Raw genomic sequence first — 23,421 nt, 5'->3', positions numbered from 1 at the left:
ACGCCCCACGCCGCCTCATTCCCCGCCTCGTTCCCCAACGTGAAGCACGCGTTTTTTTTGTCGATCCTCCTGCCGTTCCTGTCCGACGGCCATGTGTTTACCTCACCGGGGCACGGCAGCGAGGCGCCCTCCTTTCTCGCATTCCTGGCGCGGCGGCTGCTCGGCGGATTGCAAAGAGGCAGGTGGAGGAGCTCACCAAGTAGCCCGCCGGAGTCAAAGGTCTCCTTTTTCCCCTTCTCCTCCCTTTGATCTACTGCGCCCATACAATTTCTTCTTTTATCTTCTTGGATTGTTCGGGCCATGTCCACCCAATTTCTTCTTCATCATCCTAGATTTCTACAGGCATTCGAGGATAGGGACAAGCCGGCGGCGCAGCCAGTGACTGGAGCGGCGGCGCGAGCTCTGTCTCCAGGGAGAAGCCGATGGGCGACGTCAGCGAGCTCGTCTCCATGCGTTAACCCCTCTGTGCGTTGCGAGGTGGGGAGGCAACTCCGTGAGCTCGTCTTCGTGCGGCTACCGGGGGTTTGCCCCTCAGCTCGCCGCAAACTCTATTTCCGGGGAGAAGCGGCGTCGGCGACTCCGTGAGGGCGGCCGCCGGCGCAAGCCCAGGTTCGCCCCTCACCCCATCCATCCCAACTCCAAACTCTGAAACTTCATTTTTTCTTTTCTGAAATGAACTCTGAAACTTTGTTTTTTCTTTTCTGAAATGAACTCTGAAACTTAGCAATGGTTACTGGTGACTGAGTAGGTCGATTTTCGGCGGCTTCGCTCAAGGCCAACGATTAGGCGCGTGTGGTGGCAGTTCGAGGAGTGGCGACATCTTCTGGTGGATTGTTGTGTGTGCTTTGGTCTGAAAGTTTGTGATTGGAAGGAGTGGCAACATCTTCAGGTGGAAGGAGTGGCAGTTCAAGGACATCTTCAGCAGTGGTCTGAATTGATTCAGGTGATTCCTGAATTGCTGCATTTTCAATTGCACTAAACAACTGCATTCTCAACTGCTGAATTAGACTGAATATTCCTCCTGTATAATGTCACAACTAAACATCTGCACTTCTAGAATTAGTGTGCACTTATAGAACTAGTCTGCACTTATAAAATGGCACAATAGTGTACAGGAGTAATCTGTCATGTGACAGTAGTCATGATTAATCATCTTGAGCTTTTTCCATTTAATTTTTGAATCACAGCATCATTTAAATTTGTCTTTAAACTTGTTTCATGCATCCATGGCCGCACCATAGCAGCGAGTACTGCTTGTTGAGATACTACTACTCCTGTCAATAGCATACTGAATACTCCTGTCAATAAACTGAATGGCACAGTACTGTACATGAGTATTTAGACAGTTTAATGTTGACGTATAAACTGAATGTTTAGACAGAGTTCTTATTCATGTGCTCCTGTCAATAGAATCAAAACTGATTTATTACCTTTCCAAGTTTGTTTCTGAACAGTAGTGACCTGGAGTAGTGTAGTGGTCCTGTAGTGACCAAATTTTCAAATACTCTCTCTAAGTTGGTGAAAATACCCCTTATACTTCATGCTCAAGATGTTTTTTGCAGAAAATGCTGCCATACTCAAGTTTTTTTGCTGAAAATACTCCATGTTCAAGTTGAATGCATCCAAAAAATTTGTGTTGTTAGTGAGGGACTGAAGAAAATGTGCTCTCAAATTTATTTACTGTAGATCCAGTAGAACAAATTGTGTTGGCAAATTTCAAATTGTGTCTCAGACAATGGCCTGGAGTACTCATCATGGAGTAGTTCTGGTAGATTTCTTGGACTTCAGATTTCAAGATCATGGAGTAGTTCTGGCATGGAGTAGTTATGGTAGATTGCTGTATTAATATAGGAGTACTCTATTTAGAACATGGAGTAAATTCAGTAGAAATTTTTACAGCATGTACTCAAAACTTTAGACTTGCTTTTGTACCGCTCCAGCTTACTCAAAACTTTAGAACATGTTCAGTTTTCAGTTAACTCCATACAAGGGACTCTTGCTTTTTTACTAAAGCTAGATTGCAATTGCAGTAGAAGATAATCTCATATCATCAGTAGATTGCAATTTGGAGTATCATCTAACTGATGATATGGGATTAGCAAAGGCCTTGCTTGCCAAGCATACAGATTAGCAAAGGCCTTGCTTGCCACTAACCTTAAAAGTATACTGATTGTGACATTAGCATGCCTCATTGAAATAAATCCAAATATTCTAAATTAATTCAAATAACTAAAATTAATCCAAATTATTACCTTTGCATGCCTGTGGTAGAAAAGTGTCAAGAAAAATATACTCCTGTCAATAGAATCAAAACTGATTTATTACCTTTGCATATAAACTACTCCTAGTGAAACTACAACACATTCCAATCAATTTATGTTTGCTTATTTTTGTTTTTTCTCTCTACAGGAAATACTTTGGCATGGTACAGTTTGACCAGCCACAGGACCAAATCAGTTAACCTACTCCCTTTAGTCTGCATCAAGGTACAGATCTTTTAACTGAATTTTAACAGTCTGGTGATGTTTTCACTGACATCACAAGTTAAATGTTTCCTTGCATGTTCAACTGAATTATGGCCGAGTTTAGATATTTAACAAAATTATGACATCTTGTGAGGTGGTGCCTTATTCAGCCTGTGCAAGCTTGTGTTTTCCTGTGCTGTATGTAAACTGTAATCATCTTCAGCCTACTCCTTCCGTACAAACACCTGACTGACTCTTCAGATTGTGATTCGATTTTCGCAATTGATAATCAGCGTAGTCAGCAAGCAATTCAGCATCATTTGGGTTCCTGTATGTAAACCTAACAATGGAGTTTGTGACCTGCATTAGATTATTAGACATCTTTCATGTGTCATGTTTTGGACAGTTCTATTAGAGTTTTGCTTTGGTTCATGCTACTCAACTTACATTCCTTTTTTTAAAGAAAAGCTTACATTCCTTGATATAGCTTGATAAGCCAGCTTCGTAAAATGGATCTGACATTCAGACATGTCGGGGAAAATTCTACTCCCCGACATAGTAAATGTACAATGGAAATTGCAGGCAAAAGAAGGTTCTCTTATCAACTCTTTCTAAAAAAAAGGTTCTCTTATATAGCTTTAAATAAGACAAAATATATGATCGTCTGATCTCTAGATAGAAACCTGGTTATGGTTAGTCCGGGTGTGTGGAAGGGGAGCATGCAAAATACACAATTCTTGAAGTTGATTATCTAATGCCTGGTTTACCAAAGATGTTGACTATCATCAATTCCCATCTTCTGTTAGGCACATGTTTGCGTCATGGCGCCGAGTAGTCTGTTTGGTTTGGATCTACAACTACAACTAGGCCGAATAGGAATTTTGGTAGTGGTGGTTGTCGATCCTAACACCAAGTTGCTTTCTATTGTTCAGGTTTGGAGACCAATGAATCCTAAAAACTGTGAGGTTTTGGTCTGCCATGTCCCCATAACAGAGCAAGATGAAGATAAAGAGCTTTATAAATTCCCATTGACTGACTGAATTATACTCTGATCATAATTGACACTTGACTGGCTGAATTATACTCTGATCATAATTGACACTTGACAGTTTACACTCCACATCCACTCCATACCTTTCCCTGGAGTACAGTTTACACTTGACAGTGTTTGTTCAGATCATAATTTGCTCTGCTGATATCTACTGATTTTTTTCAGTTAACACTAATCATATTCAGTTAACATTGTTCTTCCTGATGAACAGGAGCAGAGCAGCAACTCCTTAGTACACTGATCATATTCAGCACAGGGAGCAGAGGAGCAACTCCTTACGGTACCTTCTTCCTTCTGACGAGCAGGAGCTCTGGCGGCAACACCGGCAGACGAGCAGCAGCAGTACTAGTAGACGAGCAGAAGCTGTACGGGCAGAGGAGCTCCACCGGCGGTAGGGGAGAAGCAGCCGCACGAGCGCGCGGGCAGAGGAGAAGGAGTTGCACGGGCTCACGCAGGAGATTGAGGAGGACGCGTGGGAGATCGAGGAGGCAGCGCGCGAGCTCCTGGTCCACCGGATCGTGGAGGCAATTTCCGGCGACGCCCGTAGGGGATCGCAGCCGGGAGGAATTGCGGCGGCGCACACGCGGGAGCTCGAGGAGGATGCGCTGGAGCTTGAGGAGGATGCGCTGGAGCTCGAGGTGGACGCCCGCGAGCTCGAGGAGGACGTGGCCGGAGGTCCCGACGACGCCCGCAGGTAATCGAGGCGGGAGGGGATCGCGGTGACGCAGGTCTGAGCGGTGGAGGCGGCGGAGCAGGTACTTGGCGACGGCGGCGGAGCACTTCCTGATGGGCGGCGATGACGACGACGGCGGCAGCTGGGCGGCGCCGGCCCTATCGACGACGGAGGAAGAAGACAGGGGGCGGAGGGGCTTCTTTCAGACGATTTTAAAACTACGAGGGCTTTTTTGCAAAATCACCCATGAACTGTGCCCACGACATGTTTTTCGGGGCGGAGAGAGTATATTTTACTATTTGCAATACTTTGAGGCAACCTTTTGCCCCTTCTTTCGTTTCAACGACGTATGATGATGATAATATCTATGTAGATTGTGTCTTAGTTAATAGTCAATAATTGTACTCCATTTACCCGAGGACGAAATTAGCAATATTTTTCTCTTAAATGTACAAACATAAACAATACTAATAAATATAAGCTTACATGAATCTTGTAGCAACCCGTATTTTGAATAAAACAAAGAGAAAGAAAAAAGGATCATCACAAGTGTCACACATGTGGCACGAACACGTGACAACTTTCAACGTTTTTATGGCAAGTTTAGTGTCGCGGGGATGACCACGTTAGTTGTCAAGCATGACAACTTCTTTTCGGATGACAAGTTTCAGTTTTTTTCTTTTCAGATAACAACTTTAGTTGTAAAAAATGTCAGGATCAGAGTGCTTCGTGCCACACGTGTGACACTTATCATTTGGGAGAAAATACAGTTGACGCAAGCAGCAGCACCGGACGATAGCCTGCATGAATCTTGTAGCAACCCGTATTTTGTGTAAAACAAAGAGAAAGAAAATAGGATCCTGACAAGTGTCACACATGTGGCACAAACACATGGCAACTTACAACATTTTTATGACAAGTTTAGTGTCGCGAGGATGACAACTTTAGTTGTCAAGCATGACAACTTCTTTTTGGATGACAAATTTCAGCTTTTTCTTTCCACGTAACAACTTTAGTTGTAAAAAACGTTAGGATCGGAGTGATTCGTGCTACACGTTGTGCCATTTATCATTTGGGAGAAAATACAGTTGACGTAAGCAGCAGTAGCGGACGATAGCCTACATGAATCTTGTAGCAACTTTGCTACAAAGCCGAACTGCCACACTTTGTTGGCGACACTATTTGAAACACTTGCTATGACTATGAGTGGCAGAAGGTGGGGAACAGTAGTCTTAAGAGAATTACCCCCGACTTAGCTCGAGCTCAGGTGCCACAGTAGGTCTACCGTCTTGTGGGCTATGATGCTGACCCACAACTCTTGTAATTTGGGACTACTATCTCCTGCGTGTTTAAAAAAAATGAATTCTTGTAGCAACCTGTATTTTGTGTAAAACAAAGAGAAAGAAAATAACATTGTCGTAAGCTGTACCGGACGATAGGCTAGCAAAAGTGATGATGCGTGCGTGGATGAACCCTAGCAGAGAAATCTCCAGACGCAAAGTCCAACCCGGCCCATCACTTCCCGTCACCGGCACACCACAGCGCCGCACATCATCCCCTCCCACTCCCCACCGTTGCACGCACACACGCTCCCCACCCCACCCCCACCCCGTCGTCCTCGCTCCTATTTAGCTTCCTCATTTCCGTTTCCCACACCCCTCCCTCACCCAAAAACGCACGCCTCCGATCCCCACGCCGAGACGGCAGCCTTAGACCTAGCCACCACAGCCGCCGTCGGACAGTGACCTCCGCGGACTCCGCAGGCACGGGGATAAGGTAGGTCCGGCACGCCCCCGATCGCCGCGGCCGCGATGCTTTTGCTGCCCGACGTCTACCGTAGAGTTGCCTGTGCCGCGATTTCGCCTCTCGTCAGCGCGGGGAGCTCGATCGGGCCCGTGGTGGTAGCTCAGGCCGCCAACGCGGTGCCCGTTCCGGCGTTTTAGGATTGGAATGCCGTGGAATTCGGCGGGGTCGCTCGGGGTTCGGGGGATCTCGACGTGTTGGGAGTTCGCCGGATCTCCCGAGGATGCTTACGTGGTCGTTTATGGGTAGATGATTGCTTGGTTTGTTCTCTGATGGTGATCGGATCTTCGGCTTTGCTTTCTCGTGGCTCGTGATGTGCTTAGATCCTTGGATAAGGAGGCGAAGTAGAACGATTTTGATGCATTGACGCTATTATGTTGCAATCGGATGGGTGCTTTGAGGATTAGGGGATGATACCACAAGCTTCTAGTGTTGTGATTCTTTTGCCAATTTGCATATATACCGAAATGGGTTTTGTATGAATAATTTGCATAGCAATTGCAGCATGCATTTCCTGTTCAAAATACTTGTCAACTTGTCATCTCATCGTGCTGTTCAATACCTGTGATCTGGTATTTGTGTTTGTTTGTGCTCTGTAAAATAGAATGGCTTACAGATGCATCATTTAGTTAATTTTTAAGGTTGCCACTCTGCCATTATGTTTTGCTGTACCCCTGGGTGTTTGTGTTAGAGAGCACTTGTGCATTATAGAAAATGCAACAGAAACTTCTTGGTAGATGATTATTTTGTCATTGTGCTTCTTTAGCCATCACTGAGTCTTGCATTTCCATCCGTGCAGATCACTCAACCCCAGGCTGATTGTGGCTGGTATTGGCGATTTAAGTGTTTGTTAGGTGTTTTCTCTTGTGTCTTGTGTCTTAATCTTTGATTAAGCTTCACTGAAAAGACTGTACCTGAGAAACTCTGTTGTTGGAACATTTCTCTTGTAATATGAATGTATTGTGACAATCCTTCTTCATGTGCTAGAATCATATATTTCAGCTTCAGAGCTTTTATGGTACTTTTTAAGTTCCCTACTGAAGCGAATACCTAATGCATTAACTTTAAGTTTGTGATGACCATTCATGCAAATTCGTGGATATTAATTCAGAACCTGGTGGCATATTAATCCTGGATACTTGATCAAACGGCAAATTGGAGCTCCTTGTTCATGTCTTCAATGGAGAGCCTAGCACAGTTAGAGGTGTTGTGCGAAAAGCTTTACAACTCTAGAGACTCGGCTGAGAGAGCACATGCAGAAAGTACGCTCAAGTGCTTCTCAGAGAACAGAGACTACATTTCGCAGTGCCAATATATATTGGACAATGCGTCAACTCCATATGCCTTGATGTTGGCCAGTACAAGCTTGGTGAAGCAAGTGTCAGATCGCAGTCTTTCTCTACAATTGCGCCTTGATATCCGTAATGTTTCTTTTCCGACAACATAGCATGATATTGCATGTCATTGAGTTTTGATTCTTTCAACTGTTGCATCTGCATGGCATGTTGGCTTTATGTCTCTTTCTATATCTTCACATTCATGTGTGTGTTGTACTTGTCATGTAACCATGCAAGGTAGTTGGGCATTTACAGATGTTGAGTATAAGTTACCAAATGAATAAGTTTTGTCATTTCCTTGATTCACAATTTATTTTTATTTGTCTTTAAAAGCATTTATGTTTATTACAAAGCTGAAATGATAATGTACATACTCTATCCTTACCTTTTTTTGTGCTTCTGTAGCATACCTGAAAGGGATAAGTATTTATGTTCATTTTATCTCAATTTTTATGTTTATGCATTTTAGCCGAAATAGATAACTTATTTATCTCTATCCTCCCTAACACACTTGTGCTCTGCGCCATTTTTTGTCCTAATTAAAGACTAATCTATTTGTAATCTGTGTGAAGGGAATTATGTCATGAACTACCTTGCGGCAAGAGGACCTAAATTGCAGAACTTTGTGACTATTTCCCTAATTCAGCTTGCATGTCGGATAACAAAATTTGGATGGTTTGATGACGACAGATTCAGAGAGATTTTTAAAGAAGCAACAGATTTCTTAGCTCTGGTAAGTATTTCTTGCGTTTTTTTGCATTCGTAATGGAGTTGCCTAATTTCCTATCATGATTAAGTATGGACTCCATACCTGGGACAAGTATTGTTGCTTAAAGTAGAGTTGTGTCATGTTTGAAGTAAGGACTCCATATGTCATAGTTGACTGAAACCTTCTCCTCAGAACCAACCGTCAAAATATAACCAGCTGTGCCAGATACATATGCATCTGCGTGTGAAAATGTATGGATGTTATGACCATTGTTTATAAGGTGTCCCGCCTTGGATGCCTAGGTGACTCTTAGGCGGCAAGGTGCCCAGGCAACGCCTTGCAATTATGCCAGCTTTAGGCACTTAGGCGTCGCTTAGCTGTCAGGGCGGTTGGTGCTTGCCTTAGGTCGCCTTACTGCCTTATAAACAATGGTTATGACTCTCATTAGACAGAAAGACGGTAAGTTGTAAGCAAAATATATAGTGCTTAATTCCTGATGGCTTTAAGAATTTAACTTCTTGGAGGTATTTAACAGAGTTATTATTTTGGTTTTGCATCTCCTTGGTAAATCGAACTTGATTTTCTTAATGTACTATGAGGAGCAAGCACCAGCTTTCAAATTTAACAGTGTTTCAGTTGATAATTATACCGAGAACTGGTACGGTGTGAGTTATTTTATCACATTTTTAATTGCTCCAAAATGCACTTTCTTGTGCTGTGTACTTGTAGTATAGTTATTTCCATTTCCAGATACAAAAAAGCAAAGAGGGTGACAAGTCAGTGTGATGAATTGAACTTTCTAAAACACCTTTGGTTTTATGAAGCAGAAGTCTTGTTCATGCCAAAACCTGATTGCATGTCTTTAGCATGTAGCATAGTGCCAATTACAATCAACCTATTTACAGAAAGCGAATTGAAATGAAGCAGGTTTCCGCAATAAAATTTCACTTGGAACTTTTTTAGATCATGCCGTGTCAAATGTTATCTGATTCAGTTTTCTAAATTTGTTGCTTATGCTTATGTCTTCAGGCATCTCAGGATCACTATTTAATAGGATTGAAGATACTAAATTTTCTCGTAATGGAAATGAACCAGGTGAGATCTGGAAAATTTTGTACTGTATATCTTGTTTCCATAAACGGTTTCTTCTCTATTCAATATGGTTAGGCATTTATATTAACACTTAATACATTGGTTGACTTCCCAAAAAAGGTGTTGACATTGTTGCTTCTATAATGCTGCACAATATTTTTGTTGTCTAACGTTATTCGTCATGCACAGTTTTATTGACGGATATATCTAGCTTCCATGGGCATAGAACCACTAACACGTACATTCATAGGACACTGTGTGTGAGTTAAGAGTGTATAAGTACTAGCGAACACGATGGACTTACCACTCACCATTGTTTATAAGGTGTTAAGCCGACCTAAAGCGCTCCCGCAAAAAAAAGGCGACCTAAAGCGAGCACCACCTGCTCTGACGCCTAAGCGCCTAAAGCGGGCATATTTGTAAGGCGCTGCCAGGGCGCCTTATCGCCTAAGCGTCTAAGGCAGGACGCCTTGTAAACAATGTGGCTCACTACATTCGTACTAGATGTCATTATTGGCATGCAAAAGAGCATGCACAGTCCTAAGACTACCCACAGTGGGAGTAACATAGGTGGTAACATCACACATCTCTAGGCAAAACAGATGATGTGGCGAGTAATTAATGAGGAAAGAGGGGCATGTGGTAACATAGCTAGTTACTGTAACATCACACATACCAGGACAAGATGAGTCTACAACCTAATAAATGAAGTGTTGCATGTTACTAGTCTAAGTTACTACCCATTGTGACTAGTCTAATGGTTAGAATATTACTGTTTAATCCTACCAATATTAATAAGCAGGTGTATTTGATACTCCCTCTGTTTCTTTTTAGTCTGCATATAAGGTTTGGTCAAAGTCAAGCTTTGCATAGTTTGACTAACTTTATATTAAAAAATATCAACATTCACAATATGAAATCAACATTTTCAGATGCACCATGAAATGTATTTTCATATTATATAGTTTAAGTATTGTAGATGTTCATATTTTTTAATATAAATTTGGTCAAACTTTGTGTAGTTTGACTTTGACCAAAACTTATACGCGAAGTAAAAAGAAACTGAGGGAGTATTAATTAATAGGGATGGTTGGCTCACCGATGTTCAATCTTCATTTATATCTCCATGCTAATTTTAGAAACTACAAGTTTAAGTTTGAGATATACGGGGAAAGTGGATCCATTCATCCTGATTATTCATCCCACAGATTTGATGGCTATCAGTCAAAGTTGGTCTCTTCTCCAGACAGCCTGTATCTTGTACATATTCAGAGATTAATTACTGGTTTACATCTGTTGTATGCGTGCATGCTTTCTTATTTTTGGAATAAATTCTCTAATTTACTCCATACCCTATATGGATTCCACATGCGCACTAATTTTTTAGAAGGGATTTAGTATCAATCGTGATAGGTGCGATCTCACTTAGTTGCTAGTGGGCGAAGTCTGACAGTTTTACAACTGCTTGAAGCTGTTGCAGGTCATCTGTTAGTATGACCTCTCATCCAATTTTTTTATGGCCTTTTTTTCCTTTTCCGCCTTTTGTTGTTACTTCTGGATAGATGATTGAACGTTACTTTCAACTCCTCATAACGGGAGTTCCGTTTGCATTGAAGGTGGAACCAAGTGTTGTGCTCTTCATAACATGAATAAAGAATACACATAGCTTAGGGTTGGGGTAGGCTAGAGTTGAAACCCATAAGATCTCGAAACCTAGTCATTGTTCTGGCACATTGATAGCTAGCTTACTAGCTTAACGCAAAAGAAAAATATCCTAATTGCATCTCTACTCTCTACTAGTTTCAATTGAACACATTACTTCTTTGTGTTTCTGTAACCACTCTATGAATAGTTGGACCAATTAAAGTTATCGGTATACAGTTAACTGTTCTAGTCATATTGGAAACTACCTTTAGCTTTTGGTGTTTATGACTAGCATCATTGCTTCTGGTCATGATTTTTAGTTGTTATAGTTGACTTATTTTCCTTTTTTCAGTACTATTAATAGTGTAATGCTCATTTCTTGTATCAATCATTTCCCTTTCTTAAGCATACTGTATGAGGAAGTTGAATGTTTATTATCTTTCTTATGCATGTAGGCAAACTCTGCAATGCCTTTGACACTTCACAGAAAAATTGCAACTTCATTCAAGGACCAGTTTCTTCTGCAGATTTTCCAAATTTCTCTTACCTCATTACACCAACTGAAAAGTGAAGGTGATGTTCGAGGTGTTACGTGGGCATGATGTGTCATTCCAGTAGACTTTATTAGAATACCTACTCTGATTTCATTTCCACCAACTAATACAATTCTTCTTAAATTACAGTACCAGATGAGCTAAGGCGTGTTCCTATTTCGCTTGCATTGAGGTGCTTGTCATTTGACTTTGTTGGTTCTCCAGTGGATGAGAGCTCTGAAGAATTTGGAACAGTGCAGGTATATTGGTTGCTTAATTTTTAGCTTCCTATTAAATGGACACTTTTTTTTTTTGCCTTTTCCTGTAGTTTACGCATATTTATATCTTCATGCAGCTTCCTGCATCCTGGAGGCCTCTCCTTCAAGATCCTTCCACTGTTCAGATCTTTTTTGACTACTACAAAGTCAATGATACATCTGTTTCAAAAGAGGTACATTTTAAGTGATCTAAATGCTGTGTTATCAGTAGTACATTCTGCAAATGTACCACCAGTAATCCACGGTTCTGCATGCTTAAACGACCTTCTGGTTGGCTGGGTATTATATACTCCCTCCGTTCCTAAATATAAGTCTTTGTAGAGATTCCACTATGGACTACATACGGAGCAAAGTGAGTGAATCTACACTCTAAAATGCATCTATATACATCCGTATGTGGTTTATAGTGGAATCTCTACAAAGACTTAAATTTAGGAACGGAGGGAGTATTTAGTATTGGTATGTTACTAGCTATTAGAACCTGCAAGTCATGAAATATTGATGTTTAATATTTTGATTGACTCCGATGTAGCAGCAGTATTTTCCTGGTGATATCTGAGTCTGAGAAGCATATTTTAATTTTGTCATGAATTTTACATCGATTTTTTTCTTCGAGAAATGCTTGTCTTATGTATCTGTGCATGGGCCTTGTTTTCTACAGGCTTTGGAATGTCTTGTCAGACTTGCTTCTGTCAGGCGAAGTCTTTTTGTGGAAGACCCTGCCAGGTCCCAGTTTCTCTCACATCTGATGTCAGGCACCAGGGAGATACTCCAAACAGGCCAAGGTTTAGCACTTCTATGTTTTGCTTGCAAGATTGTTAATAGTGCTGTTTTTCAGTTCAGAACAATAGTCTTAGATTGAAGTCCTTTAGTGAAGGGAACAAACCTGTTATTCACCAGTTAAGAAGCATTTAAGTTGACTAGCTAATTACTAGTTGCATGAACCTAAAGTCTTGAATTGAATTACAAGTCATAGCTTACCGATGCACCTGTGGAAAGAATTAAATAATTTTATGTAATTTATTTTGACTTACCATTAACAGGTCTCGCTGATCATGGAAATTACCATGAGTTCTGCCGTCTTCTGGGACGTTTTAAAGTGAATTACCAGGTTGTGATATTGTTACTTAAATTAAGAATAACCCTACTTCAATTCTTGTCTGTTCTGTGACCAAAGATATGTTTATGTTTATATTTGTTTCTTTAAGTATTTAGTAGACTACAGACAAACTTATCCATTGCAGTAATGATAGTGATGCAACAGCTGTGAAGTATGCATGTAGTTTTTACCAAAGTTCGCTCTCCTGGTATTGGATGCATGAGCTAGTACTATTTTGGTTTTGTAGCTTCTCCAAATCTTTTAGCTTTATCAATGACAAAAATCGGTCAACCAATTATGCTATACTTGAGTTCCATCATTCTGTGCTGTGACTGCTGATGTATTATTTGAAATGGTAGCCATAAACAAACATCACTGTACTTGATGGAACATTGTATTCATATCACGATCATTATTCTTGTCAATGTCTTAAGTGGTGACCTGTTGTGGTTTATGGCTCCCCCATGTATGATGTTTTTGGGGGTTCCATTTTTGTATATTTTTGGGGTTCATTTTTGTAAATAAACTTGTTGCTGGATAATGACATCTCTCAGTTTTGTATGGTTGTAGTTGTTTTTCTCTTGCCAAATATACCATGTATTAGTGAGCTATGACTTATTTCTGTTGTTATGTTCAAATTGCAATTTTACTTGTCTTCAAGCGAAAACATATTAATGTTGTTTTTCTATTCAAAGTTTGCCATGAATTGATTTGTTTAGTCGAAAATAGTGCAACTTAATCTGTGATTTGTGATTGAAGCAACATTCTATCAAACTGTATCATATTATTCTGTGATACTCCCTAGTTGTTTATTTTTGTGAATCTAATTTATGTCATATTGGGAATGCCTACATCCAGGTGATTTGGTTTAAATTTGGTTGTTATCCATTTTTGGGTCAAATTATTAATTAGCTTACTTCATGTTTGTACTGATTTTATGCCCCATGTGTGATGCCTCGGTAGAAGAGGGATCCTTCAGGCTAGGAATTATTCGATTTTTTATTAAATGTTTTGAACATTTGATCTATTATACCTCGCAGTTATCAGAGCTTCTGAATGTTGAGTTCTATGGTGAATGGCTTGGTCTCGTAGCAGAATTTACAACTAAATCGTTGCTATCATGGCAGGTTTGTCTTTCTTCTTGCTCACTTTATCTTTGTTGATTGTTGCGTGTTGTGACTTTGGTATGATACCAATTATTTATTTTGTAGTGGGCCAGTAATAGCGTCTACTATCTTTTAAGTCTCTGGTCAAGGCTGGTGACATCTGTGCCTTACTTGAAAGGCGATACACCAAGTCTGCTTGATGAAACTGTACCCAAAATTACGGAGGGTTTTATCACTTCTAGAATTAATTCTGTCCAGGTACCTTCTTCTGTGAGAGGTCAACTACTTTTTTATTTCAGTCTAAGAAGAAACTGTTTGCCATTCTTATTATTATGTCATTTCTGTTCATCACAGGCCAGCTTTGCGGACAACTCACCAGACCCAGATAATCCATTAGAAAATGCGGAAAGTCTCCAGGATCAGCTGGAGAGTCTTCCTTATCTTTGTAGATTCAAGGTGCTGCTACATCATAATTTTTTCTTTCTGATTTAATATATTATATCTTTTGTATTCAAAACATTGATTTGACTCGGTAAACATGGACACATTCCAGCTTTTCGTAAACTGAAAATAAGATGCCTTATTTGCTTTCTCATCTGGATGCATTCCATCAGTTGTATTTAGCCCCTATTCCAGTTTTTCAGTAAATGTGGCTAAGGGGTTTGCATGTGTCAGTTTTGGATCGAGCATGTGATATTTACCTTTGTGCTCTCACTAGCATGTCCAGTAAGCTTATGTATTCAACTCAAGAGTTTTCGGGCTGCCAAAACAGCGCAATCTACACATAGATAATGCAATAGAGGACCATTCTGCTACTCATCTTGATTTTTTAAGATGCTGACAAACTGTTCACAACCTCAGAATATTCTCTACATTGAGTGCTTTGTTTGAATTCAGAGTCTACACAAAGATAAGGCAGCAGACAAGCATTATAGTCTTCATCTTGTTGCATTTGTTAAGTTGTTGACGAAATTTTAGTGACCACACATGATATTTTTGCTGAATCAACTGTGTTGTTCAACTCTGAGTTTTGGACTGACTGATGTGAAGGAATATATGTACTCTACACCCTGATCTATTAGAGAAATCTGGACAACTCGTGTAAAACTATTTTAAGTTACATTTCAGTATATGAGATCGTTGAGGTATAAAATTCATCCATAATTCTTTACCTGCACTATTTCTTACTATGAACCATGATACAATTTCTTCCTTACAGATTGTAGCTGTAGGCCCTTCAACTCGGTATGAGGGTTTGATACTTTGATTAGGATTGTTCTACTGATTCCCATAATCATCAACCCCCTTTTCTTCGATTCATTTTGATTTATATTTCTATAGAATGGTGGACGTATATACGAAGGCTTATAATTCCTTCAATTGAGATTTGGATGGAGTTGTTATGCATGTCCAGTCACCAGTCACCACTCACCACTACGAGTGTTTATATCTGATTTCATTGTTTCCTAAATGCTATTGTGCCTTTTTAAATAAGTTTTTTAGCAAATCTTCTGCTACTTTTTATCTATTTGCCTTCTATAGAATTACTTCAATCACAAGTGATTTCTTTGATAGTAGGATGCAGTGGTTAAATGATTGTTCTACCAATTCCTGTAATCATTGACCCCCTTTTCATTGATTCATTTTGATTTATATTTCATGCATTCATGGATTGTTATACATGTGTTTATATCCGATTTCATTGTTTCCTAAACGTGATTGTGCCTTTTTAAATATAAGTTTTTCTGTAGCAAAACGCCGGCTTCCTTTTATCTGTTTGCCTTCTATAGAATTACATCAATCACTGATTTCCTTGACATCAGGATGCAGTAGTTACGTGAAACCCCTTAGGACATTGTTGTTTTTTTGGCCCGGCTTGTTCGCTGAGAGGCTTTGTGACCTCTTGGCGGCCTTCCCTTCTATATGTTGTTGTTTCTTCCAAGAAATTTACATGCAAGGCTTTGCATGTTCTCTAGAAAAAGAAAGTCCTTGTTTTTTTGGGATTTTTGGACTTGCTTAATTTTTTTATATTGCATGCCCTGATAGTTACTTTCTTTTGGTGAGTTTGCAGTATGAAAGCTGTAGCCTCTTCATCATTAATATCATGGAGCCTCTTCTACAAGCTTATACGGTATGTCAGTTTTGTTTCTCATTTTTCTTATTCGAGAAGAGATTCAAAGTAAAATATTTGTACAGGCAAGGTCAAGATTACCAGCTTCTGGAGATGCAGCTGAGCTGTCTGTCATTGAAGGGCAAATTGCATGGATGGTCCACATAATTGCAGCTATTCTCAAGATTAGGCAGACTGTGGGTTGCAGGTGAGTAATTAATTTTGTTTGCTGTTTGCCTTCTCTTTTTCTAATATTCTTTTCACAAACAAGGTTCGCCATTTTCTTCTGCAGCCAAGATTCACAGGAGTTATTCGATGCGGAACTTGCGGCTCGTGTGTTACAGTTGATAAATATTACTGACACAGGGGTGCACGCACAGGTTAGGTGAAACTATCTCGTCGCTTGACATGAAGGATGAGCTAGTTTGCTAGCAGGATGATTTTCCTTTTTTATGTGCTATCTGATATAGATGCCTGCATACGTAGTAATGGTAATGCTATTAGACATGTTCTTTTGGTTTTTGGAACAACATTATTTTTCAAGAATCTTCACAGTTTAACAGTGTTGACCTTTTGCCCAGCTATACCATAAATGTCCAACCACCTATTTCTCCATTCCCTTGTAAAATTGCAACTGCCCTTCTTCAAATGACTAATTTTGGAAGTGTTCAGTTTTCTTTACAGCAACCATATTTTTGTCCCAATGCTACCTGTTAGGTTCACTTTAGGCAAAAAAAATAATGAATTTGAGGGTATAGTGAAATGGCAGAAACAACAGCCCCCATAAACACTTACTGTTTGACGTGCACCCTACATCCAGTGCCACTCGTGTTACTGAAATACTCTACTTGTATGGGCTACTTGTTAGGTTCACTTGTATGGACATTCAGTTAAGCGAAAACTTGGTTTTGGTTTTTGTACTAATTTGCATAGTTGAAAACAGCAACAGAAACAGCTAGTACTAGTTTTTTGTAAACTGAAACTTTGGTGACAATTCGGTTTGGGTTTTTGGTTAAAACACAATGCACGTTAGATCACGTACAAAGAATTGCAGCCTGCAATCTGAACTACGGACGTGTTTTTGGAGTTGTCTCACCCTTGTGAGATTTGTGACCCATTGTAGCACGCGTTTTGCCCAGGGCACGATGACTTGGCCTCATCCCCTCCTTCCTTGGCTCAACACTGGCAGTCTGTTGAGATTTGCAAATTCGTAGTGCGGAGCTGGGGAGTAGTGCGAGGTTTGCTCCAGTAGCGAGCTTTGACTGAAACACCTTACCATGCTACATGGTAGAAGGACATATCTCTGACTTGAAGTGGTCAAACACATTATACACTCACCTGGAAACCAAGAGATGCTCATCACACCAGGTTGTCAAAAATTGCTGGCCATGTCAATGGTTGCCGTCGGCCTTTGCTCTCGCTGTGGCTGCGAGAGATAGGGAGAGGGAGAAGGATTCACAAGGAGTTGCTTGTGACATGGCAGCCTCTCCTTATGTTCTAGGGTTTGTTTGTTGAGGACTCGTGATTGGATCTAACTGCTACTGATCTGGTGCATGTGCATGAATGATGAGGTTGAGGATTGTGGATGGCCATGGGCCCTGCTGTGATGCTCACAATCTGCCACAGGGCCATAGAGCTTGTTCCTTAATCCAAATAATTTGCTTTGTATGCCAATGTATTGGTTTTTTGGATATCTAGTGGTTTAAAACCAATTTCACCAAAAACATTTTTGGTTCTCTAAACTTGGTTCTGAGCAAAATCAGTTAATTCATCTTCAGTTTGCTGGACTTGCATGAGTTTGTTGTTGTTCTTTCATCCTTATATGGCATGCCATCAGATCAGGGCTTTACTTTGCTTACCAGCATTTATTTATAAGCGGCACAAGCTTATTATGTGAATTGTAACTCATTATCTTTTCTTTGCAGAGATATCAAGAAATAAGTAAGCAAAGGCTTGATCGAGCTATTCTCATCTTTGTTCAAAATTTCAGAAGGTCATATGTAGGGGACCAAGCCATGCATGCTTCAAAGGTTTAGAAACATGAAATTATACGACAGATTGATATTATTTGTACTGCATCTTGATATACCTTTCTGTCATATTATAAAGCACTGCTTCTTTGCTGCAGCAGTTGTATGCAAGATTGTCTGAACTTCTTGGACTGACTGACCATTTAGTTTTACTCAACGTCATTGTTGGGAAAATAGCTACAAATCTGAAGTGCTATGCTGAGGTGACTATTCATTTACTGATTTCAGCTTTGACTTTGATCTATAAGGTGTTGCTAACCTTTGATGTGTATACAGTGCGAAGATGTTATTGATCATACTCTGTCACTGTTCCTGGAGCTTGCATCTGGGTAAACTTGTAGATTTATGTATTCAGTTTTCATTTTCTCATGTTTAGCATCATGATTTTTATTTTCATCTTGTATTGCCATAGCAGCTATATGACTGGAAAGCTTATTCTCAAGCTGGAGAGTACAAAGTTCATTATTGCAAATCATTCTGTAAGTGCTTCACACTACTTTCATTTGATAGATATCTGCACTTCTCGGTCTTGGAAATGATTCTGTTTTGACTATTCATACTGCCAGCGGGAAAATTTTCCGTTTCTTGAAGAATATAGATGTGTCCGCAGTAGAACTAACTTCTACTACATCCTGGGCTGCTTGGTCTTCATGGAGGATGGCCCAGTAAAATTCCGAAGTTTCATGGAGCCACTTCTGCAGGTGCATAGCTTGTAATTTTTGTGTTAGTATATATTTTTTATCACATTTGTTATCTGATTTTCTTCTTTGTTTTTACTATAGGTTGCAGTTAATTTGGAGGCAAGTGCTGATGCTGCTTTCCGGACTGATGTTGTAAAGTACGCATTTACTGGTTTGATGAGAGATCTACGAGGCATTGCTATGGCCACAAACAGGTGTATTCTCTGAACATACACAAGTGTTCCAATAATTTGTAAAATTTGGAAACTAACTGCTCTTTTGTTGATCTAATTCAGCCGCAGGACTTACGGCCTCCTATTTGACTGGTTGTATCCGTCTCGCATGCCTCTTCTGTTGAGAGCCATCTCCCTGCTGACTGATGAACCAGAGGTTATTGTCAATGATCACTAATGTTACATTTTTTGGGACACTTTGCTTTTATTGAGCTTAACCTTGTTATCTAGAATCCATGGCTTATTAATCTTCTCTTCATTCATCATCACATGCAGGTCACCACACCCTTACTTAAGTTCATGTCTGAATTTGTTTTGAATAAGGCTCAACGATTGACATTTGATTCATCATCACCAAATGGGATCCTTCTGTTCCGGGAGATTAGTAAGCTGATTGTGGCTTATGGTTCACGGATTTTATTGCTTCCAAATGGCACTAATATTTATAGAAGTAAATACAAAGGCATATGGATTTCATTGACTGTTCTTTCAAGGGGTGAGTATGCGTATTGTGTTTTGAAACATATTTTCTTTTGTGACCGCCGGTTGCTTACGTTTTTGCCGATGTTAATTTCATTGTATATGATACAAATGTTCAAGGACTTATGTGGTAGTAGTATATTTGTTTCAGCCACTTGAAAGAGATCCTTGTTTCAAGGGGACTATTAAGGGCAAATTTTGTGAATTATACATTTTGGCTGGTTTCTGTGAAAAGCCTTTTGGTTGTAGGAGGCAACTTTATTCAGATTCTAGGAGGTTTTATGGGGCCGTGTTTTTAACCTGAGGTTTATTTGCATTATTAGGGTTATAATAAGATAATAGTGCTGCTTATTGCTGTGTTTATATCGTTGTCACATAAAAATATTTGAATCGTGTTGTGGAATTGTAATCTCTTCTTGCTGATAATTTACTGTTCTTTTGACTGGCATTCACTTGAATTGCATGTGCAGCCCTATGTGGGAACTATGTCAATTTTGGTGTCTTCGAGCTTTATGGTGACAGAGCACTTGCGGATGCCCTTGATATATCTTTAAAGATGACTCTGTCAATTCCGTTGTCTGACATATTGACATTTAAAAAGGTATCAAGTTATTCATGCCATCTTTGGAATTTAGTTACGATTGTTTTCCTATGTTATGTTTGTTAGCTATCTGAAAACATTTGTGTTAAGTGTTATAGCACTGAAGAAGTGAAGTTGTTGTCTCTTTTTCACATAGAACGTGTATCCTTGGCATATGCAACAGTTCGGTCATCGGAAACTGAACCAAAATTGTGGTACCAATGTGACTGAGTAAATCCTTTCTTAATAAAGTAATCTCATGTATTTACATGGTTGGTGTGTTAAAAGTAATATGCTGTGGGTGCATATGCAACCAGGGTTCACATACTGAACGGTTTATGGAAAGTAGTGGTGTCCAGAATCTTTTCCATGAGGAATTTTTGCTCTGTTCTATGACCTAAAGATTTAAAACAGTATAATTCGTATTCCAACCCGTATTATTCTACATTTCAATCAAATATAATATTCTGCCTCCGTTCTTTTTTGTAAGATGTTTTGGACAGCTGACACTGAACTGTTTTGGGCACTGTCTGAATTGTCTAAACGTCTTATAAAAGTGACCAGAGGGAGTATGTAAAAACAGGAGTCAGGATTGTAAGCCATATCCTTTGTTTGCACCTTGCTTTTTTTTGCTGTGCGCTGGTTATGATAGGTCATGTCTAAAGAGTAGTAGTATCCTTTGTTTGTAGTGTGGATCATGTTTTTGTAGGTTAAACCATGGACAATATGCAAATACGCGGACCTCCATGATGATCATGTTGTGACAATCCGCATTTTGTGGTCACGTAGATGCATCTGTTTTACATATCATTGCTGTTGATTTATTTCAGCTTTCAAAAGCATACTATGGATATATGGAAGTTCTTTTCAACAACCATATCACTATCAATTCTGTCCTCAATTTGGACACAAGCACATTTGTGCATATTGTCACCTCGCTTGAATCTGGCTTGAAAGGATTAGATACAGGAATATCAACACAGGTATGTCACTATGGTTCTCTTTACCACCTGGAAATGTTCCTGTAATAACAACATGACACTAGTGATGGATCAGTGCCTGAGTTATGGTGTTCTAAGGGATAACTTGCTTCACAACTTGTAACCACAACAAAGAATAATGAAGTTCTATTATCTACTATGTATATGCCTGAAGCTAGTTTATCACATTTTGTTGCAAAAAATTCTTTCTGTTACTTATGTATATGCCTGATACTATTGCTGTTTGGGTTATATGCATTCTATTTTTTTCTTTTGGCAGTGCGCTTCTGCCATTGATAGCTTGGCTGCTTTCTATTTTAACAATATAACAGCTGGTGATAATCCACCATCACCAGCTGCACTGAATCTTGCTCGACATATTGGGGAGCTCCCCAGTTTATTTCCTCAGGTTTGTGACGCTAAACTTTTGTACCATATTCGAAAAGGTTGCTATGTAATGATAATAATAATAATTTTTTCTGCAACAGATACTGAAGTCACTTTTTGAAATCATTATCTTCGAGGATGCGGGTAACCAGTGGAGTCTCAGTAGACCAATACTTAGTTTGATAATGATCAGTGAACAGGTGCCTCTCTTATTATTGTTGTTAGTAACCATGTTCCTGTTCTCTCTTTCTCTTCCTAGTTCGTACTGTTTTCATGTAATTTTGATTAATTTTTCTGTTTTGGCATGCAGATGTTTAGTGATCTGAGATCACAGGTATTAGCATCACAGGTTAGATTGCTCTTTTGCTCTAAGTTCCATTATACATTTTGTCCTTTCCCCTTATTTTTCTTCATTTGTTGAACTTCATTTTGTCAAATAGATGGTACATATGGGCACATACATCTGACGTAATTCAGGAGGGCTAGGTTTCTTGTTCCAGGTGTTCTTCTTAGGTGGTATTAATTTTTAGGATTGCACCAGAAACTGTGAATATGCAGATATCATCAAAGCTTTCAACAATGTTTGCTTGATAGTCACATTGCAGAATAAGTAACTTTATGAAAAGTGATCCTTATAACTCCATTAGCGTTGTTCCTGTGGGAAATGTTTAGGAGAAGATGAACTATAGAAGTTTTTAATATATTTACGTACCAGTTATGTTTGGTATGAAAAAAATACAACCTCCGTCCGGAATTAACTGTCACTGAAATGAGTGTATCTAGACGCGTTTCATTTCAGCGACAGTTAATTCCGGATGGAGGGAGTATACTAGAGGCTGCAACTAGTCTATTGAAGTTACCTTGTGATATCTTGATTTCACATGTAGTAAAGCATATCAAGTTGGTGAGGAAATATCATACTCCCTCCGTCCAGAAATACTTGTCGGAGGAATGAATGTATCTAGATGTATTTTAGTTCTAGATACATCTATTTTTATGCATTTCTCCGACAAGTATTTCCGGACGGAGGGAGTACATATTTCTAACTGAACTATCTTTTGCTAACATCTTAATTGTATATAGTACTGGAATAATCTATTTCAAGGATAATACATATTTCTAACTGAACTATCTTTTGATGACATCTTAATTGTCGATAGTACTGGAATAATCTATTTCAAGTACTCCCTTAAAGTTGTACTAAGTGTGCGACAATTAATATGGATCGGAGGAAGTAGCACATGTGAAAATAAATAATATACTGGGCCTCCCTGTCAAAAATAACACTGGGTGAACTATTTGTTTGTTTCCTTAAACAGGATATCTTCTGTAGTTTGAACACTGTCATCTCACTAGAGTTATGCTATGATAGTTACGCTGATCCTTCCAATTTTCCTTCTTGTGTTACTGTAATTATATCGATGTAAGAGCTAACACATCTGTTGTTTGCAGCCTTTAGATCAGCAACAACGCCTCTCACAGTGTTTCGATAAGCTCATGACTGATGTCACAAGGAGCTTGGAACCAAAGAACAGAGACAGATTCACTCAAAATCTCACAACATTCAGACATGATTTCCGAGCGAAGTGACAGTCGTTCAGAATTACCTGCAAGTTTGAAGGAGGAGGCGCTTCTGCATTGCTGTAAATACCAAATTGTTTGCATCATAGGAATCACCATTCGTTGGAAAAAGAAACTTGTGCTCAGAAAACCCAGTTTAGTTTGCATTGGCTGAAAGATATAGGGCTCTGTTGCTGCATGCTGTGGTGAAAATCAGTTATAAGTCTCTTAACTTGTTGTCCGTAACAGAATGGTGAATGGTGGGGATTGACTTGTTTTACTCTGCATCCCTTTGCTTGTACAGCAACATTCATCGTGATTGGTGTTTCCCCAAGTTGTTAGTGGGACAACAGCCATCACTTACCTAATTCATTGGTTTAAAAGTTAGAATGGAAATGATGTAAATGGCCATGTTGGCTTGCTAAAATGTGGAATTGGTAGTCTGGGAGAGAGGGGAAACCTTGCCCCATGTACATCAATACCGTCTTTTAACATCTTTTGTACAGTATCAATCTGTCGCCATATATAGTTTGTTGTCTCTGTCGGGTTTTGTGCAGGTGATGGGGGTGGCCGCCAATTTATTCAGTCGGT

At 39.6% G+C, this 23,421-nt stretch overlaps 1 protein-coding gene and 1 long non-coding RNA gene across 6 annotated transcripts; both read left to right on the top strand.

The window, feature by feature from the left end:
- The first annotated feature begins 80 nt into the window (after positions 1 to 80).
- LOC123065352 (uncharacterized) lies at positions 81 to 825 on the top strand. Its single transcript, XR_006430981.1, has 3 exons — positions 81 to 219; positions 343 to 609; positions 749 to 825. It is a non-coding gene; the product is annotated as an uncharacterized lncRNA (long non-coding RNA).
- Positions 826 to 5,767: 4,942 nt separating this feature from the next.
- On the top strand, positions 5,768 to 23,342 carry LOC123069703 (exportin-7-B). 5 transcript variants are annotated; one of them, XM_044492632.1, is made up of 30 exons: positions 5,768 to 5,965; positions 6,792 to 7,010; positions 7,104 to 7,413; positions 7,902 to 8,062; positions 9,068 to 9,133; positions 11,230 to 11,347; positions 11,458 to 11,567; positions 11,663 to 11,758; positions 12,247 to 12,370; positions 12,629 to 12,696; positions 13,725 to 13,811; positions 13,896 to 14,048; positions 14,145 to 14,246; positions 15,862 to 15,921; positions 15,987 to 16,108; positions 16,193 to 16,280; positions 17,826 to 17,930; positions 18,029 to 18,133; positions 18,207 to 18,259; positions 18,343 to 18,409; positions 18,497 to 18,631; positions 18,713 to 18,825; positions 18,907 to 19,000; positions 19,120 to 19,339; positions 19,794 to 19,924; positions 20,734 to 20,886; positions 21,164 to 21,292; positions 21,372 to 21,470; positions 21,581 to 21,619; positions 22,723 to 23,342. In XM_044492632.1, the coding sequence occupies exons 3-30, from the start codon at positions 7,164 to 7,166 to the stop codon at positions 22,858 to 22,860; spliced, it is 3,186 nt and encodes a 1,061-aa protein (XP_044348567.1). In that variant the 5' UTR covers positions 5,768 to 5,965; positions 6,792 to 7,010; positions 7,104 to 7,163; the 3' UTR covers positions 22,861 to 23,342. The 5 variants fall into 5 exon arrangements, with proteins under 5 accessions (XP_044348567.1, XP_044348571.1, XP_044348570.1 ...); XM_044492636.1 differs by having other exon boundaries at positions 6,792 to 7,413; positions 18,032 to 18,133; positions 18,346 to 18,409; XM_044492635.1 differs by having other exon boundaries at positions 6,792 to 7,413; positions 18,032 to 18,133.
- The last annotated feature ends 79 nt before the right edge of the window (positions 23,343 to 23,421 follow it).

The sequence above is a fragment of the Triticum aestivum genome, chromosome 3B, assembly GCF_018294505.1.
Source record: "Triticum aestivum cultivar Chinese Spring chromosome 3B, IWGSC CS RefSeq v2.1, whole genome shotgun sequence".
Lineage (NCBI taxonomy): Eukaryota > Viridiplantae > Streptophyta > Magnoliopsida > Poales > Poaceae > Triticum > Triticum aestivum.
The sequence above is the reverse complement of the archived record's forward strand: the minus strand, read 5'-3'. Positions and strand labels throughout refer to the sequence as shown.

Excerpts from the sequence above, each read along its gene's own strand:
- LOC123069703 (XM_044492632.1), top strand. The coding sequence starts at position 7,164 with ATGTCTTCAATGGAGAGCCTAGCACAGTTAGAGGTGTTGTGCGAAAAG. Across the intron at positions 12,371-12,628 it reads GATACTCCAAACAGGCCAAG|GTCTCGCTGATCATGGAAAT; the intron begins GTTTAGCACTTC and ends TACCATTAACAG. Across the intron at positions 18,632-18,712 it reads TCATGGAGCCACTTCTGCAG|GTTGCAGTTAATTTGGAGGC; the intron begins GTGCATAGCTTG and ends TTTTTACTATAG.